This window comes from Bombus terrestris, chromosome 7, assembly GCF_910591885.1.
Source record: "Bombus terrestris chromosome 7, iyBomTerr1.2, whole genome shotgun sequence".
NCBI lineage: Eukaryota > Metazoa > Arthropoda > Insecta > Hymenoptera > Apidae > Bombus > Bombus terrestris.
This window is the reverse complement of record NC_063275.1, coordinates 3949483-3968018: the sequence shown is the minus strand read 5'-3', so window position 1 is coordinate 3968018 and position 18536 is coordinate 3949483. Positions and strand designations below refer to the sequence as shown.

The 18536-nt window shown below is 37.6% G+C and overlaps 2 protein-coding genes and 1 long non-coding RNA gene across 4 annotated transcripts in view; 1 reads left to right on the top strand and 2 right to left on the bottom strand.

The window, feature by feature from the left end:
* Nucleotides 1–1273: 1273 nt before the first annotated feature.
* On the bottom strand, nucleotides 1274–3674 carry LOC100642518 (DNA polymerase interacting tetratricopeptide repeat-containing, protein of 47 kDa). Of its 2 annotated transcripts, none has more exons than XM_020863997.2 (7): nucleotides 3561–3674; nucleotides 3119–3461; nucleotides 2556–2727; nucleotides 2284–2476; nucleotides 1925–2205; nucleotides 1678–1842; nucleotides 1274–1612 (listed from the first exon to the last, which is right to left on the bottom strand). In XM_020863997.2, exons 2-7 carry the CDS (start codon nucleotides 3387–3389, stop codon nucleotides 1525–1527), a joined length of 1170 nt encoding a protein of 389 aa, XP_020719656.1. In that variant the 5' UTR covers nucleotides 3390–3461; nucleotides 3561–3674; the 3' UTR covers nucleotides 1274–1524. The 2 variants fall into 2 exon arrangements, with proteins under 2 accessions (XP_020719656.1, XP_003396391.1); XM_003396343.3 differs by having other exon boundaries at nucleotides 3556–3663.
* Nucleotides 3675–4303: 629 nt separating this feature from the next.
* The window catches only part of LOC100642402, a 121257-nt gene continuing 107024 nt past the window's right edge, over nucleotides 4304–18536 (top strand). The window contains exon 1 of the mRNA XM_003396342.4: nucleotides 4304–4744. The gene's annotated coding sequence lies outside the window, so the exon portion shown is untranslated. The remainder of the gene's footprint in view (nucleotides 4745–18536) is intronic.
* LOC125385449 lies at nucleotides 12947–17241 on the bottom strand. The gene is made up of 2 exons (XR_007224746.1): nucleotides 14821–17241; nucleotides 12947–14681 (listed from the first exon to the last, which is right to left on the bottom strand). It is a non-coding gene; the product is annotated as an uncharacterized LOC125385449 (long non-coding RNA).

Here is an 18536-nt window from a genome sequence, read left to right as displayed (position 1 = left end):
CTGGCAATTTCGATCGAATTTCGTCGAGTCAAACGCAGCGGTTTCATCACACCTCAAATTGCTCGACGTTTGAATCTGCGTTACGATGCAACAATGACCTCATGAATAATTTAACACGCGCCATTGTCTCATCGGTATGTACTAATAACATCACGTCAGTTGTAGCGTATCTGACACTGATTCACTCCGTGAATGCGTTCTTTCTTTATTTTCCACTCGTTCACCCGTGGCGCGTAGTTTTTAAAAATTGTTAAACCCGGATACGCGTGATTTTTATCGATATCAACGCAATGCAACATTCACCGTTTCTATGCAACTGCAATTTCACATTACGTCGAAAATTAAAACGAATTTGCATACGTGATTAACAAAATTTTTCTCCTTTTTCGGCATGGTAATAAAAGTTAACGAAATTTTCGCGGGATGTTATATAAAAATGAAATTACTCTTGCTAATATAAAAAAGTTACGTTATTCGCAAAAATTATACATATTTTTAACCAACTCCGTTATTCTGAAAACTGAAATCACAGATCCTATTAGTGGTTCAATGAACTTCCGTTTCGTACCACAAATTGAGATCAGATGAAACTTGAACAATTTAAGTCTGAATTCAAATTTTTTGTTCGTGAAAAGGAATTCGAATACTTTTCATTTCGTAAAATATGCAAGACAAATATGAGTAACAAAATAAAAAAAATAACTGTTAGTAAATATACTAACAATTAATCACTATAAAAAGATCGATTGAAGAAAAAAAAATGAAGAAGTACAAAATTTTGCCTGCATTGCTTTGGCATCGTTTGTGTCCCGTTCCGCTTCTCTCCCACGCTGTAAAGGTCCTCTTGTTTCACAATTCAAACTTGAACCAGATAACCTTCAGCATCCACCGATAAAGGACCGATTTCCGATCGTTTCGATCGTATCTCTGGCACAACACTTTTTCGTCACTATATTAGCACAATTTAGTCGCAACAATTAGAAGAGTAACCGCTTCGGGACGCATACACACGTTCTACAGCGTCTCTTGAACTGAATTTCTGACTGAGGCCCTGAGTCTTTATGCCCATCTGGCTCTGGCAGGTGTTACAGGCTACAGGTGGCACCACTGCTCGATCAATTATCTTACCTATATCGGTCCCTTCTACGGTTAATATGAAGTGGGGCCCACATGCACCACTTTTGTAAAAAGTTTCGTAAAAAAAATGTACAAAAACATTTCTTAATTCAGTAAGGAAAAATGCTTTTTAAACTTGATTTGATAAGAGCACTAATAATTATTACTAGACTGTTTTATTAGACTGTAAATTTTTATACATTTATGAGAAATTTGAAAATATGCAAATAATCTATGTAATATATGAAAATATATAAAATAATTAAAGCGGATCTTGGATTAGATTCCATTTCTTCAATTTATATGATTATATTTATATGAATTTGCATAATTAATTCTAATTATATTAATAGATGTGTAGATCTTCTTTATAAATCTATTTACGAAGAATGTACACGATAATTTATATCACACATACATAGCTAAAAATCCCTCCTCCGCCTTACTGGACTTAACAAATATTAGAAACATCGGTGTTCCCCCGCGAACTATAAATCTGAAATTTTTTATTTCATAAGTGGTTGCGTTTTTAATTTCCTGTATCTTAATTCATGAACTTACCGCTCGTGCTGCAATATTTGCCCTAGAGACTGATGGACGTTCACTTTATGCAGAGAACATTTATCTTTATCCTCAAAATAAACATTTATATTTTCAGGAGTATAACGTCTGTGTGAGTCCCACTCAGGTGGATCATTAAATAACTGTTCTAATTGTTCTATCAACCTGAATAAGTAAATTTATTATATGTGAAATAACCTTTAATTTTTTGTATAACGTGAGATTCTTATATGATATAAAAGCATACAATGTATCCTCGTGAAAATTTTGTATGAAATCTGTCTGCTTTGTTTCAGGATATAAAATCAGAACTGGCCAAATGAGCTTATTTTGTGCATCCAAATGAAAACTACATTGTGCCATTTCTGGAATTTGAGGTTCTAGGTCTTTTAAATTTAAATTTCTTTTCCCTTCGATCACTTCTAAATTAATACCTTTCTCTTTTATTATATTTAGTAATTCTTCTTCTTTTTTATTTAAGTTCTTTTCTAATCTATCTTGTTTTCTTTTATCTCTTTTCAGGCGTTCCTATAAATATTCAAATATAAGTTGCACATAATAAGTACTTTCTCAAGTTTATATGCACTAAAGTATGGATATTCTTACTCCTTCAACTACTGCTTGTGATTTTAAATATAACATTATCTTGTCAGTAGGAGATTCATCGAGTAACCGATCACAAAAGTCAATACACTGTTCGTAATCTTTTATATGAAAACAACAAGTGGCAGCTCTATTCAAAACTTTTATGTACTTTGGTTTTAACCTCAAAGCAAGCTTGCAGTCATTTAAGCTTGATCTGTAATTTATATAAAAGACAATTTTCATAAAACTAGAACAAAACTGTAATATTAAAATATGTGTAATATCAAATATACCTATAATTTTTTAACATAAAATGTGCAGCAGCTCTATTATTATAAAGCTGAGCCATTAAGTCAATATCTTTACATTTAGTTCTTATTCCTTCTGTGTAACTCAGAATACCTAATCTATAATTTTTATACTTGAAATTGAAATTTCCATCTTCCTTATAATTATTTGCAAGTTCTATAAAACATATTATTATTACATTTATTTATTACATTTATTACATTTGTATTGGTAGTATTCTACCAATATCTATATAAACATTTATATTGTTAAATTAACTGTTAACCCTGCAATCTCAATAATGCTGGAAATATATATTTTAATTGCAAAAATAAATAAAAATAGAGTCTAGATGACTGAAAAACATGCTATTATTGAAACAAAAATCGCTTTAAATAGGTTTAAATTTCCTGAATAGTCTTGGTGTTTGTACAAAAATAACAAAAAGTTACTACCTTTCTTAGAAATAGTTAAGACAAATACCAAATAAGAATATAGTACCCTGTTATGATATTCCAAGGTTAAATTAGATGGTTACAAGACTAAATAAGAATAAATTAATCCAAACCCTCAGGTGTATTCTCATCTTCCCCATATTTGAGCTGTTGTAAACCTTCCATCAATGGAGAAAGTTCTTCTCCAGGTTCCGGTGTCTTTTTCATGAAAAATGGATGTTTTTCCATTTCCTCTTCCCACCGATCTTCTGGCCATCCTTCAGTATAGCTCTTCTTTTCCAAATTACTAATATATTCATCGAGTTCAGCGTCTAATTTTGAAGCAAGTTTTAATCTTTCGTTATCAGTCCATACTTTACTTCCTTCTTTACTTGTTCCTTCCATTGTTTAACGATTATTTATATTAACTTTTTATATTTATTGGCAATAAGAAAGAGTACACAAACATAAATATCACTGAAACAGTTGCGATACAAAATTATTCAACGACACCAAATTAAACTCCAAATAGTACAAATTGAATTGAGAATAAAAATAAAACAAATTTAACCTTACAAACCACAATCTCTAAAATTTCACGTGTTTATGTATCATTTCTTAATGTCATAACATTATCGACCGAGTAGATTCTCCAATTCTTCCTCAATGATGGCGCTGGTAGTATTCTTATAACCACTATTTTAAAAAAGCTTATAACATTAACACCTTCCTGTTTTTTACATTTCTCATATTAAATATTTTATACAACCTCAAAGCATATCACCAAGAAACTTACTGGTAAAAAATTATCAATATTTTAAAACAGTAATATTCGTTTAAAGGTCATAATTTCAACTAATACATTTAACAACATGATTACTTTAAAGTTTTTCGCTCTTAAAGAAGAGGCTCTAAAATACTTGAAAAATATAACTAACGAAACATCCGAAAGTTTCTTTAATTAATATAAAAACAATCGTTCTCGTTTAACGCTTCCAATTTTCCTCAAAAGAAACAGTAAACAATGCAACGACATCGTTGTTGAAGATTCATCGGTGAAAATACGATTCTTAGTTTCGAATTGGTTTGATACGTAGTGGAAAAAGGAAGAGAGGGGCGGGTAATCCTACAATAAAATCTGTATTGAAAGTTAGGGATGAGAAAATCCAGAGGAGATACGTCGATCGGGTAGGTAGGGGTGGTTAAGGTTCGGACGTTTACGCAAACATTCGGGTTTTGGCCCCTTTGTGTTCGGCTGGGCAAGATGGCGCTCGGTGAAAGCTGGTCCACGATTGGTCGATGAGACCGCACCGCGAATCTCCCGAGAACAGTCGCTTCCACGGCCTCGGAGCGGGCGAGTTGTTGGTCCCCTTGGAAAAAAGCAAAACACGCTCTCTCGTTGCGGCGGCGAGTGTAATGGCCACCGTGGGCCTAGGATAGCAAGAGAGGTGAGGCGGTTCGCGAATTCTTTTATTGAAACGCTGGCTAATCAATGAACGACTTATCAGCCCGGTCAACAGTCAGTGCATATAATAATACGTGTGTGCCGAACTGCCGCTCTTTCGTCTCGATCGGTGGCTTCTGTCCGGTGAAGAGTGCGTGTACATCAAGTAGTGCATCAGTGTACTTAATGTGTGCCAGCCATTGTCGAGCGTGCATCATAGTGCCGGTCACCTAATAATTGTCGACCACTACTGGATAATATTGCTTGTTCGTCTTGTCTGTTGGATTCTACCCTGCTGACACGCGACGCAGCATCGGTGAGTACTACGACATAGTTAAATGAAACCGTATCACACGATGTCGACGACCGTGCGTATATGTATGTCGAGGTGGCTTAGCGTTAGAACTAAAGTATCTACGATAACGTGTGAAATTTACAATAAAGAAATCAAAGTGAAAGATACGTTGAAAAATACATAGTACGGGGGAACCAACAAACCTTTATCTGTGTACTTTACAAAAAGTCACTGAAAATCCAAATCAAATTTGTCTTGCTATAATTCTATCAGATTTGCGTGAAATATTGAGAATTAGTCATTTTAAATAATCCATTAGTATTAATATTCACAATGAGCGTATGTGTACATTGTGGTCGTTTTGTTCCGTCAAACAAGAGATTCTTGTCTATCGATACTTTCGCCTAAGACTAGACGCACCCTTAACTCTCAGTCTCTCTCACTGAATAAAAACAATCTTCTCTAAGTTGTCATCACCACCATTCGATGATTTACGTTCGAAAAACTTGTACTCGTCCATAGATCGTAAAGTTGTGTTTCTGTTATCCAATCGTTCGCACATGTACGGTCTATACTTCCCATGGGGGAAAAGTCCATTTATTGTCATATGCAAGTAGTAATGAGAGTATGCGCGTTGCGAAGCACGATCAATTTCGGAAGATCTACCATCACGCTGCAAAAGATGTCGCACCACCCTTCCCGTGCTAGTTTATTGTTGCTAAATATTTTTGAGCATTCTTTCGCGCACCGACTCATAGGGTGTAACCTCTTTCTTCTCTCGTACCTGATTGCTGCAAACGTTCTACCCGCATGAATGATATTAGATGCTAAGCTATCTATCTCAATTCGAATCAAATTACCCTATATAGTACAAACGCATGTAATGTTAATGCTACTGTTTCTCTCCCATGGTACACTCATTTATAGCGTCGCTAATAACTTTGTACATGACATTAAACAATAAATGATGAGAAAGGAGGTGTCCGTGGATACATCTTCGTCTCATTCGTCGCGTATTAAGGTCACTGTTACCTTTTATCCTTTCTGTGTTGTATCGATGCAGCATATACCTATAAGAATCGCTCATGCATATATTTGTAAAAGCAAATATACTTATTAAACGTCGTATCAGTTAAATATAAGAGGCAACATTAATGTCATCACTTTGGTTATTCGTTTTCGAAGGTGCGTTTCTCCGTCGTTTTTCACTGGTTACCACGGATGGGCGTATTCTTTTGCAAACAAGTGTACTCGACGATAATCCCATTTGCCCGGAAAGCATAAACGCGTCCCGGTAACCGTGAATGACCCGTTTCGCGGCTTTAATAGGGATCATTCGGGATATCGCGAAATAATGTATGTATCGCGATGGTAACAGGTGCCCCCCTCCATCGCTCTTTTCCGCCCTTTTTGCAAAGAAAAGCACGTGCCTCGCGCTCAGAATCGGCGTATTCGCGCATACGCTATTATTAAAACTGCCACTTATAATTCATCAATGCAACAATCATATTGTGTTTTTACCTTTCTGTTCACCTTTTTCCGTCTTTCATTACTTCGCTTTTATAGCGTAATACATATTTTAAATTGAAGCATTTTCGTAATTCGAACTGAATTGTAACATACATATATGTTTTTCAAGATAAATTTTCCGAAGACTGTTCCGGATTGTTATTGTTCCTTTAACACTAACGAGATCCCTAACATAAATCAGGCTACGTATTGCACTTAAAAAATATAATCTAACCTACTTTTTTCAAATTTAAATGTATGCGTTATTTATTGTTGAAAGAAGAATCTGTTTTGAAAGTGGTAAATCTTAAATTATTAATGAAATGACTCGACTGTTACAATACGCTTATTATCAATTGTAGCCGTATCTCATTAGTTTTCAAAATTGAGTGTTTCAAAAACAAAACCTTCCGTACCAAACTTTTTGCTTCTTTTTACACCAAAATCACTTTGGCTTTTACTTTCAATTGTAGTATTTAACTACCGTTTTCGATTGCGCTTATATGTATATTTCGCTGTGTAATACGCGGCAGCGGCCCTCGTAATACCGACGGTAGAACTTTTGCACGTGTCGCTGACAAAACGCGTATCGTCGCCGTTCCGCAGTCGGGGGTAGAGTTTTTCGATCGTACGAATTATCGATTTCGAGCCGTGCGAGAGTGCAGGTAATTTTTTGCGGGATGGCTTTTTAATTAAATTTCGTCATCGTACGCATCTTTTCTATACGTTTAACTCCGTTATGATATTCTATTGGGGAAAAATATTACTTTTTGTGGGTTGGTTAGGAAAATTCTTCCGTCGATGATAAAACATTGAAGATAGCTTGATGTTGATGTCGTCGATGTATTATTGGAAAGTACGTTCTCGTACCGACGAAACTTTTGTGAATGTCAAAAGCGAAACCCACGTAAAACGCGAAAATAAACTCTTCAATGGCAACACGTATTTATACACTAGCTGTGAATCAATTTTAACTACGGATACTCTCAACAGAAATAACACGATTTCTGTACATTGTAAAGTTCAAAAGGTTAGTCCGAGAATCGAATTTGCTCTGTGAAAAATGACAACGTCCAGTTTCGTCTGTTGTTCCTCCCCTCCTAGAGGTTATTAACTAGATAAATATCGATTATATCGATAGCAACAGAATTTTTCTCTACGAACGACATTGCGTCGAACAGAACTATTTAAAGGACATTTACAGTCGATTTAAACTCCAAATAGAGAGAAAGTAATATCATGTCGAAAAATTAAGTCGGACAAAAATTCATGTATATTCAGAATTAGCATTTTGCGATGAAAATACGGAAAATATTATACTAGGATAATTCGAATTGCCTTTCGAATAAATAATATCCTAACTCGAGAGATCTCGCGTAAATATTAATTAAAGCTCGCTGATGAAAAGACTAGCAGCTATCGATCAGTTTATACGAAGTACATACATACATACTTTGCGTTGAGGATGATGAGGCTGTGCTCGAAATGACGCTTGGAATACTTTCGACGAGAGATCCACTCGTGAAATACTTTTTGACGTTGATTGCGCGTACCTTATGTGTACTGGCGGCGTTAAATCGCGTTCGAGACTCGCCCGACTCCAGTCTTCTTTTCTCGAATTCCGTCGCAAGTTTTCTCTCCCCCCCTCCCTCCCCCTTCCCTCCGCCGTGAGTCTTCGGTTAATCTGCCGTGATTTATGCATAAGTGCGATTAAAGCCGAAGCCTCTATTGATATGAGCAATAAATCCGGCGATAGAGATTAGCCCTGGTCACTAATAGTTGAGATTTCTCAACGGGTAGCTTTGTGGTCAAGCGTTCGTTGTTAAGTCTAGGACTGTTTAGTGTGTATATAGATGTGCCCACGGTGTCTCTAAATCACGTGGCCCGTAATAACGTATTACTCGAAGTAGCGCTTAATCCCGGGATGATTTGTGAAGTTTACCGGTCGGCCATTTTAATACTTTAATAGCCAACCTGTCACCTTGTAATTTAGTAAGTTCCATAAAAAGTTTCGGGAAATGATCAATAATATTATCACACCGATAGTATTATACATACATTCTTGATGCGTTAGATCGGTGTGGATAAAATGTCGATGAATGAAGTTTGAATTTGCTGGGCCATCAAATTTTACTATACGTCAATTATCAACTACGATAAAGAAGTTGAAGATTAAGAAGAAGGAAATTGTTATCAATTATGTGTATTGTAAAGATCATTTAGGCAATCATTTAATGTATAAATTATTATGTGTACTATGTATATTATAATATGTATTTTAAATGACATGGAAATTGGATATTACGGTTTACGTTATATGTAACTAATGTGTCGATATGTTACAAGTTATATGTTAAAAAAAGACATTTCGTGTGAACCACCTTTCTAACGATATCAATTTAGTCATGACACCGAAAAGAATAACCTATCGGTCTCTACCGTCAAACGTGTTTATCTAATTTACTAAGTAGTCTCGCAAATAAAGAAATATTAAAGCGTCTTAAATTATACCAAGTGTCAAAAAGATTAAAAATTATTTGAATGTTAAGGAATGCCATATATGAGGATATAAAGACTCTAGCTAAAGTACGTTTCACTGAAACAACAGGTGTACAAACAACCGTCCTAGCAGCGGGCGGGCGCATCACTACGATTCTGAATATTAACCTCTCTCTCCTCCGAATCGTATATCGAGATAATAATAGTGATTGGCCGGTGGTCGGTTGTTCGTTACGGTGTCGTAAATGTCACGCGTGACAATAAAAATTTCTGACGTTATGTATTATACCCTTTACCATCGGACCATTGACCGAAAGGAGTCATTGGGAGCGTTTCGATCGCCGCTTAGCAGTTCGCTGTCGATAAACAAACATACTGGCCGCGGTTAAAGGACAGCTTTCAATAATCATAGAAAAAAAAATATAAACAGAGAGAGGGTTCAGCGTAAAAGAAGTTCGTTACTCCGCCACGTTCCTCGTGTAGCACGAGGCGCGCCTGTTGTGTATATGTGTGGAGGCGAGTTAGGGGCAGCACCCACCGTTTAACTCGTTGAAATCTGACGATGTTTAATGAGACGTCAAGAATTTGATGCGAGTTTCGAAAGCACGGTTGCATAGTACAGAAGAAGAGTGAGGCCAAGCGCACACCGCGGGGCGGTCTTTATAAAGACGGCCTTTATATTTGACCGGTCGGAAATTCAGTGAGCATGTGGCAACGTCGGATATCCCTCTCTGTATTTCTTTCTTCCTCGGGCCAAAGCTCGATTCGTTGGCCACGCATCTTTTTCCAGCAGCGCCGGGCAGCCGGCCGGCCATCGGGCCCCCATCGCGTTCTATACCCGTACCAGAAAGTTTCTTCTACCTTTACCACGCCACCACCTTACACCCCATCCACCATACTCTTTTATTTTATTATTCGACCCGACCTCCAACGAGTTAGGCTGTTGCCTTCGCCTTTACAGAGAGCCCTTTGCCTCTCACTCTCTTTTCTCGGACTTTTGCTTACTCTGTTTCTATCTCTCTCGTTCAACCATAGCCTCCTCTTCCTCCCACCGCCTCTACCTTTCTCTTCGAAGCGATTCGCTTCGCGACTAACGAAGAAACTGGAATCTCGTTGTATGGATACGAAGAAGATTCTTCTTCCTTTCGCTCTTTCTCGTGTCTCCGCGTCCTTATCTAACATTGGCTGCCCCCTCGCCTCCCTCTTTCATGCTCCGCGTACAATTAGTTTGTTCGAACTTGTATGGGCCAACGAGCGTTTCCCTACCATTTTCTATATGTATCATGGACGCGTTATCGATGCAGCCGGCTAGAGGCGCGCATATTAAAACTTGACGAGACTCGCCAGGAATCCAGGAAGAGGCGCTGTGAAGCAGCTAGCGGCGGACAGTGGGGAGAAAAGGAAATCGTATATAGCCGACTATATCGAGGGAAACTTTTCATAATGTTGGATGCTGGATCCGTTTAGAAATTTTTCAATCGTGCCCTCGGTATCGTGAACTTTGCATTCCTCGCGTCCTTCGCGGTTATTCCACGCAACCGGATCATGTGGAATAATATTGACTCGCATCAAGTATCCCTTTACGTTCTTGCATTTTTATACGAATATTCGGTATTACACCGCGCAGGTTATATATTTCTTACTCGACGTCACGATATTACAGGTGCTATTTCTCTCTTTCTATCTGCTTTTTCCCGTCCGGTTCGTTTAGTTCTCACGATAACGCGCCTTTGCTACGAGTCACAGGACTCATAGGTCCGTGCGTTATCAACCGCGAGTGATAACGCGTGTACATTTGTATTTGTTTTGGTGTGAACTTTTATGTAGTCACAGTCTTTTTTGTTTCTTTTAAGTTTTATTAAATTATAGCGAAATATATTACAGTTTCATATCGCATCGCACATATAAAGGATTTTATAGTACACAACAAAATCACTTAATCTTTTGATTTTACAATTAACTCTGTCTTTTTCGTAACTTTCATCAATTTATTACATATTATCCAAGTAAGGCTATTACAAACTTTCGAAGAATAAAATACATACGGACAGGTGAAATTCGCGTTGAAATTAATAACATAGACGGCTCTTCCGCATTTAGCATCGTGTGAATTGCAACATTTTCAATAGATTCCGCGAATACCTAGCGCTCGTGTATAAGTTAACCCGTTTGAATTTTTTATAGGCTCATCATCATATTTCTCTTTTGCCTTGTCGTTCGGCATTGAACAACGCAACATGTTGACCGCATTTAAATGTAAACGGGCTCGCGCCTCTCTGACAGTTTTCGCGAAATATTTTCAAGTTTCCCTCCCCGCCTTTCCCCCGGTTCCGGCACTATTTTGCGCAAAGAATCGCGTTAATTCGTAAACCGCAATGCAGTAGCTTCGCGTAATTGAAACCACTGTGTGTATCGATGTAACTACTAATGGTAACGGAAAGTCATCGGAAATATATTTTTATCGACCGAGCGGAGAAAATCGTGGACTGACCATGGGCCAGAGAGCTTATTGCGAAATCAATCACGTTCACGCGCGATTGTTTTACCTAATACAACACACGGGGTACGTGACTGCCGCGAAACTGGCTGGCTTGTTGCCATGTTTTCTCGCACGGAAACGCTCGCGATCGGTTAAATGTTAATTAACATCCTGACCTTTAACCGATCGTTCATGTATACCTGCGGATAATCGCTGATTTCTAACCGTCTATGTATCTGGCGCTAATATTTTAACGCGCTTTCCTGCACCTGACTGGCTTACCGAGATATTTGAACACCTACTACAGGGAACTTTTATACGTAACGTATATATCGTATATGTTATATAAAAATTTTGGAAACTTCGTTAGCACCGAAGAGAAACGACTGTCATGATTACGTTGGTCAAATTTGAAGCGAATGTCAAGATGTAGTAGAAGTTGCACGATATTTGTTGCAAATTTATACAGCATGAATATTAGCCTTAAATCTATTACCATATACGAGATGGTTCCGGTAGATATTGAAATTTATTAATATGATATAATGGATTATTAATTGTTCGCTGATACACCAGTGTAATCACGATAATTCGTGATATATTACAAAGCTAATCAGATTTCAAAACGTTTCGCGTGACACTCACAAAATATTCGTAAAAGTCTACAAATGGTTGGAATACTTTCGTAAATCTATGTATCTCTGCTAGTCGCTGGTTTTTACCTCGAGAGGAATTCTCGCGTATCGTTGCCGCGTAACCCGCCGTTCGAAACCGTGGAGAGATGAGTCAGTATGACGGTGGTAGAGCGAAGGATATTTTGCAGTGTAAAAAAAGTCTCGCTTAGCTCCCTCGCAGAGTGCAGAGGTCCAAAGCTATCGTTTTCTCGATTCTCACGAGAAGGCTTGCCCCTTGTATCGGTTTCATTCGACTCCTTCTGCCACACAGTAATTAGAAAACACGTAAACGAGTTTTCGGTACGTTAATTCCGAAGAACGTAATTCCGAGCGTTGCTGCATCCTGGTATCTTCTCTTCTCCCCGTCTTTCACTCCACGCCTCGTACCCCTCTATTGGATGACCCCATGGACTTTCAGCCGCGCACACTCACACGTATATATGCGTATACTTACCTATGCGTACACATGTACACAGTTTATTGAACAGTGGGGATCGGTCGTTAGAAGTTAGAAACGGGGGGATCACGTGCGTCGCTTCACCGTTTCCCCGGTAATGCGTGCACAATCGCGTGTATCTCTAATTTTTTAAATAATAACGAATACACACAAGCCTGATAAATTTCCCCTCTGCATTCCGCGTTTGTTTGTACTGGTCTTTTTTACGCTTTTTTTCAGCGATGAATTTATATATAGAAATTCAACGAGGAAGGCACTAAAGATAATATCGTTTTTCCAACGGTGACAAATAGGCGGTTCGTTGCGCGCCAACGCGGATCATAAATATTGAAATATTACACCTCTGTCGGAATCGGTTGATTTTATAGAACACGCGTGCACGATAAGCGTTGTGTTACGCTATTTCAGTAACCATTCTCACGGTTGTTCCAGGAACATTTAGAACGCGTCATTACCATATAATACACAATTACCCACAAATCTGTATTATCCTGTATAAATTCCTTTCAGAAGCCACCTGTAGAAAAGACGCTGTATTGTTCGTGTCGGCGATACGACGCGTCAGACGCCGCGAGTAGGTATTCATAAATCGTAGAAAATTAAAATTACTTCCAACAAGTCGTTTTTATTGCTGAAAAATAGTCGTCCGTATTTACGACTTCTCTTATAATCACTTTCTTTTGAATTTCATTCTAGGAACAGTAGCAAACTAATATAGTCGAACTTCTAATTTCTTCCATATTTTTCCATAGCGTTTTTCTCATAAGTTTAATCATTCTCAATTGAGGCCATAGGAAAAGAACATTTTCGGTCATATACCTTTTTTTTCTTTGCTGGATATCAATGTTAAGATTCATTCAATTCACGTGTCAAGTAACTCGATACATTTTACTTACAATACTTAAAAAATATCCATGTCTCAGCTGTTTTTCTTTTTTATAATACTTGATACGTTTGTTACTTAATTTCAGAATTCTTATGTGTGAACATGAAGACATAATCTTTCAACTATTAACAATACCATATTAAAGTACCATCTTCTGATCACCAAACGACACAAAAATCAGAAAATCAATGAATTATCGTGTTTCTCCTATGTGATCATCGATTTGAAACACTATAAACTGAAACGGTAGCATTAGTATCGTACCGACGCGTCACAACGAGAAATCGCGTACATTTCATATACATAAACGATCGGTGGGGTCTGTTTCCGCGTGCTAAAAAATCCATTCGGATCTAGCGGGGCGCTCTTGCCGGCGCTGTATTATGGAAATCAGTGGAATCGGAGTGCCGAGTATGCAAGACACGTGAATTAAACACGTAATACACCGACTCCGCAGTGTGCACCTGTCGCGCATGCAAATCACTTAAGCCGCTGAGCCCGCTCCTGCTCGGTTTCCGAGCTTTTTCGGCCGCGATGCATATCGCTGCGCGCTCATTGCGCTCTCGATTGTAATGCGCGTTCTCTCTGCGTGTCCTTGCCACTTTTCTGTTTCTCCCTTTTTCTTATAGACGTATACGCGATAAGGTAGACTTATTCGAGTCACCTAAGCTTTTATATCATAAAATTCAATCTTGATCTTTGCAGAGAATAATTAAATTTGTTGTATATTATGGAACACCGTGATTCTTCGATGTGATAATTTGCCTTATATCTCTACATCTGTTTTTTTTTTTTTTCCCCCGTTAAAATATCTATCGCTTTATACAGATATCGTATAATAAAATATATTTTTTTGTAACGTTTTGCCTGCGATATTGCGCTTTATTTTACTCAACCAACTTACCAATGAATTCCCTGGAGTACGTTTGAAAGTCTTCTGCAGTGTTCATTTATCAGAATATAAACACGATGGAATAGACGGTTGATAAATGTCGATCATTCTTTACCTAGCCTTTATACAAAATATAAAATACAAAATGTTTCTCGTTGAAAAATCACCTTCCTTCTATTGACAAATACCCGATTTGTTCCTTTAATAGATGCACTTGATGTGCAGCTAAAATTAGTATTAGCGACGCAGTATTTTCCAAAGTAGAAAATTAATTATGTTTAAATCTCGGCTGTGTACGAGTATACAAGATGTAATAGAACAAACAGACTGTTTAAAACGCTGCAAAATTATCGAACGAGTCAATATCTTCCTCTGTAAACCTCTCTCTTCTCTCTATCTTTTTTTACCATCGTAATTTTCCATCTCCCGTTCCCCCTGCTCTTCGATTCTCGTAACTTTCACCATGTTTCCCGTCTCTTCTTTTTTCCCGGCCTCTCGTAAAATTTGTCACTCTCTACGGCTCTTTGCTCTTCTACCTTCCCTAGCACACAACTTGCCGCACCTGTAAGCACAATCAACGATTAGATGTAATCAGTTACGCTTTCTTTTTCCTTCGTGCGTGTCTCTGCGTCGTTTCTTGCTACAATCACTGGAATACTTTATCGATCGCATGTACACGTGATATTTCAGTTAATATTTACCGACGTTCGCGTTCCATACAGATTTTTCGTCCGCGATGTAACCATTACACAAATACAATCCAGGCGGTGTATTCGTCGTCGTCGTCGTCTTCGTTATTACATGCCACTACCAGTAACCGGAAGATCTTGTGCTCTGATAAATTACCCTGTAACGTAACCGGTGCGCTCGCCTTCTTCCGTCGTCCTTTCTGTGTCCGAGATACAGTCGGAGACAAAAATAATTGGACAGATAGCGGAAGGTAGGTATCAATGAAGTTTCATCGAATTAGTTCTAACGTTATATTGTACTGATATAATTAAGTTTCATTTATTACAAAGCAGCGGACAAAAGGAAGTTTAAAATTCGCTAAGCAGTTAATAATTTCAAGATCTGTTAGTAATTATAAATAATTATTCGAAAGTAATTTTGTGTATGCGAGTATATTAATGACCTTTCCGTTAGCTATTTTTCAGCATGTTGCTGACCGCTCTAGAGTTTCATATTATATCTAGTCGCTTTTCTCCTCAAATACAATCTGTCTTGTAAAATTATGGTGTCTATTGTACCACTTACGTTTAAATTTCCTTTTACCCGCTACTGTGTACGCTGTGGTACGTACGTCTCATTTACATCTGTGTAAACAGACCGTATTTAACGAAACGTCGTCGATACCTTATTTCCACCACCTATTTAACTTATTTTTGCCTCCGACTGTATTGTTCACCGAGTTTTCTCGTTCGAGGAAAATAGGTTCCAGCTGCATGAGGTAGGTCAGCTAGGGCTTCCTGTAAACACGATGAATAATCCAAATTAATGGTAAATGCATACCACGAGCGAATATATTTCTACAAGAAAAAAAAGAAGGAAATATCTGAATACCACGCTAATTGAGACTTTGAAAGGATTAAGCTTATAGGAGATAATTGGTTTGTCATTTAGGTAGTAGGTCATCTTAAATTTCCAATTTTCCCTGTCCAAGTAGCTGTGAAACGCTGAAAAGCCGCATTTCCATGGATATAGCCAACATTCACCCGTTGAATTATGCTCGAGAGCTTACTAGACCCCGTCTTTCGAGAATATGCGTCACGCCAGTATGTTGTCATATATAGACACATACACGGTGTGCCAGGATTTAAAATTTGGTAGATGTATTCTATGAGTATAATCAGGCGAAAAGTATTTTATAAACGTATCTTATTCGAAGCTTTATCGAAAAGTTATAATAAAAATAGGAAATGCAAAAGGGACAATAACGGACTCGTCAGGATTATCATGCTATAAGACAAGAATAAATTTACAATCAACGTAATCGTTGGTTGTTAATATATAATTCGCAAGAAAAGTTGAATTTATTACTGTATCGTGTATCACTATAGAAATACCCACGCAAAGTTGTAACAAAATTTAGCTGCCAAACTCTGGATCACCCTATATTATATAATATATCATAAAAACATTTTGAAATTTCACGAATAGGGAATGATGAGACAATCGTCACGGTTATGTTGGACAAATTTCAAACCAATCTGGAAACTTACATAGAAATTATAAAATATTTATCGCAAACGTAATACATAAAAAATGGTGTTCAAATACTAACACAAACCACTATATTTTATACATATAACATTTTATAATTATAACCTTAAAGTTGGCCTTATAATCTTAGAATTTACTAAATTTGTTAAACTCTGGGACACCCTGTATGCACATGTACATATATATACGGGTAGCAGGTATATATACGTGGCACGCATAATGATGCTTCCGCCACACATAAATTAGCATCACGAGTGGCCGGCTGACCCGGTGTACGAGACAATTTTCTAAGAAATTTGTCAAACGATAATTCGAGCGGCTTCTCAAGTGTAAATTCAGCTCTCGCGGTGGCTGCCGACCGGTCGGTCCGCCCGGTATGCAAATAAGTTGGTCAAGATAGCCGAGCGATGAGAGAGGCGGGACGTGTCGTTATTCCGATACCATTGTTTGTATTTCATGGCGGAACGTGAATCATCGGTTACTTAATTCCGATAACGCCGCCAGCTACCGATGTCGGACGCATTTTAAACGCGCCTTGTCTTCCCTGCTGCCTGCTTCCAATGGACCGCCGTGACCGATTCTACCGTGCGGAAGTCCAAGACTTGTATTGGCGAATATGTAGGCGCTTTTGCCAGGTCGTACTAGATAGGATGAAAATTTGGAAAATTATTATCATTTGTAAAAGAGATATACGAAAGTTTAGAAAATTAGATTTTTTTTTAATTAGTATTGTTGATGGAGGAGATATAAAATCGGCCAGATGCTAAAGTTTATGTGCTTCTTAACAATTTAAAACGCAGCGAGAAACAAAGAGCTTCAATATCTTAACCAGGATCGGACAGTTCAACGATATGGAGTTGTTTCTTCCGTTGAAAATATTTAACCGTTTGTGCCCCAAGTGCTGTTTAGATTTTGTGTCGAAAAGTCCCAGTATTCTCTATTTCATTGTTATCTTCTGAATAATTTTTATTCAACAAAACTTGAAATATTTATAAAGCAATAATGCGCGTATATAATAATATAGATGTATTTCATAAAAATAACAAATATGCCAAGCGCTATCGCGCTGTTCGGGATTTTTCGACCCTGTTTCTTCAAAGACCCCTGGGTCTCAAACGGTTAACATAGCAATTCATTGATGACTTTCACAATCTGAGATTCAAGCAATTCAAATTGATTTCGTGAGACGCGTAGAATCTTCGGTGTGGCTGCATTAATCGTTGTCGTCAATTAATACTTCAATGTACAACCTCATTATGTTCTTTGCATCAAGTATACACAGAGTACGATACAGAAAGGTATTTGATTTTGCCTTTGGATTCTTTTGTGTCGAAGCTTTTTCTAACGCCTTTTCAAGAGAATCGTCTTAATGGTTTTTTGCTGAAAGATATTTAAAGCTAAGGTCTATTGTTCAACTAGAGGACGAAGGAAACCTAGTAAACTGAAATGACCTTCGAACAAGTCAAGGTCAAAGGAATGGTGACAAGCATGTTTAGCCGGTGCAAATTTGTGTAGAGAGTAATGGATACGTCTTGGTAGTCCGGTCCTGTTTAAATAACTTCTGCTCTCGTGCGACTTTCGGATTGTTTGAGGGTCATCGCCGTTACAGCTTTGTTAAATTTACTTCCACAGCACTGCAGTATGCCCCATTTCTGAAATGCAAAACTGTGTTTAAACGACCTTCCACAAGTAGCTAATTTTACATTTTCTCAACTCAAAACTTTGCGAACAATATCGTATTATAAGTTAGTCATATCGTAAAATAATTGCTGCCATATTGTTATTAAATACCGAATTTTATATATACGGTGATATAATCTCCTTATATTCCCATTTAATAAAAAGTAATTTAAAAAATGTAATCGTTGCATAAATTGCCAAATTGTTAGAAACAGACTCACAGAATGTTGTATGTACCTTTAGAAGCTCGTTTAACACAAAAGTATGGTGGATTAGTATCCGTGGAAATAAGCGAATATCAGGCAGCTTATCTCTCTAGAAACGCGAAAGAACCGTAAAGCTTTCGATGTATACGTATCGTGTAGATGCTTCAATACAGAAGGCGATTTTGTTGAACATCCACCTGTGAGACGCGAGCACGAGAGCGCGCGCGTATCGCTGAAAGCCACGTTTAAAGAGATATTCGCGGCCTGTATTGTATAACTCCTTTACGAGAGTTACATTTCCTTGTATATAT

Bases quoted from the DNA above. Each gene is read 5' to 3' on its own strand.
- LOC100642518 (XM_020863997.2), bottom strand. From the start codon at position 3,389: ATGGAAGGAACAAGTAAAGAAGGAAGTAAAGTATGGACTGATAACGAA. The intron at 2,728-3,118 runs GTTTGGATTAAT...TATGTTTTATAG, and splicing joins AGATGAGAATACACCTGAGG to AACTTGCAAATAATTATAAG. The intron at 2,477-2,555 runs GTATATTTGATA...TATAAATTACAG, and splicing joins TTTATGTTAAAAAATTATAG to ATCAAGCTTAAATGACTGCA.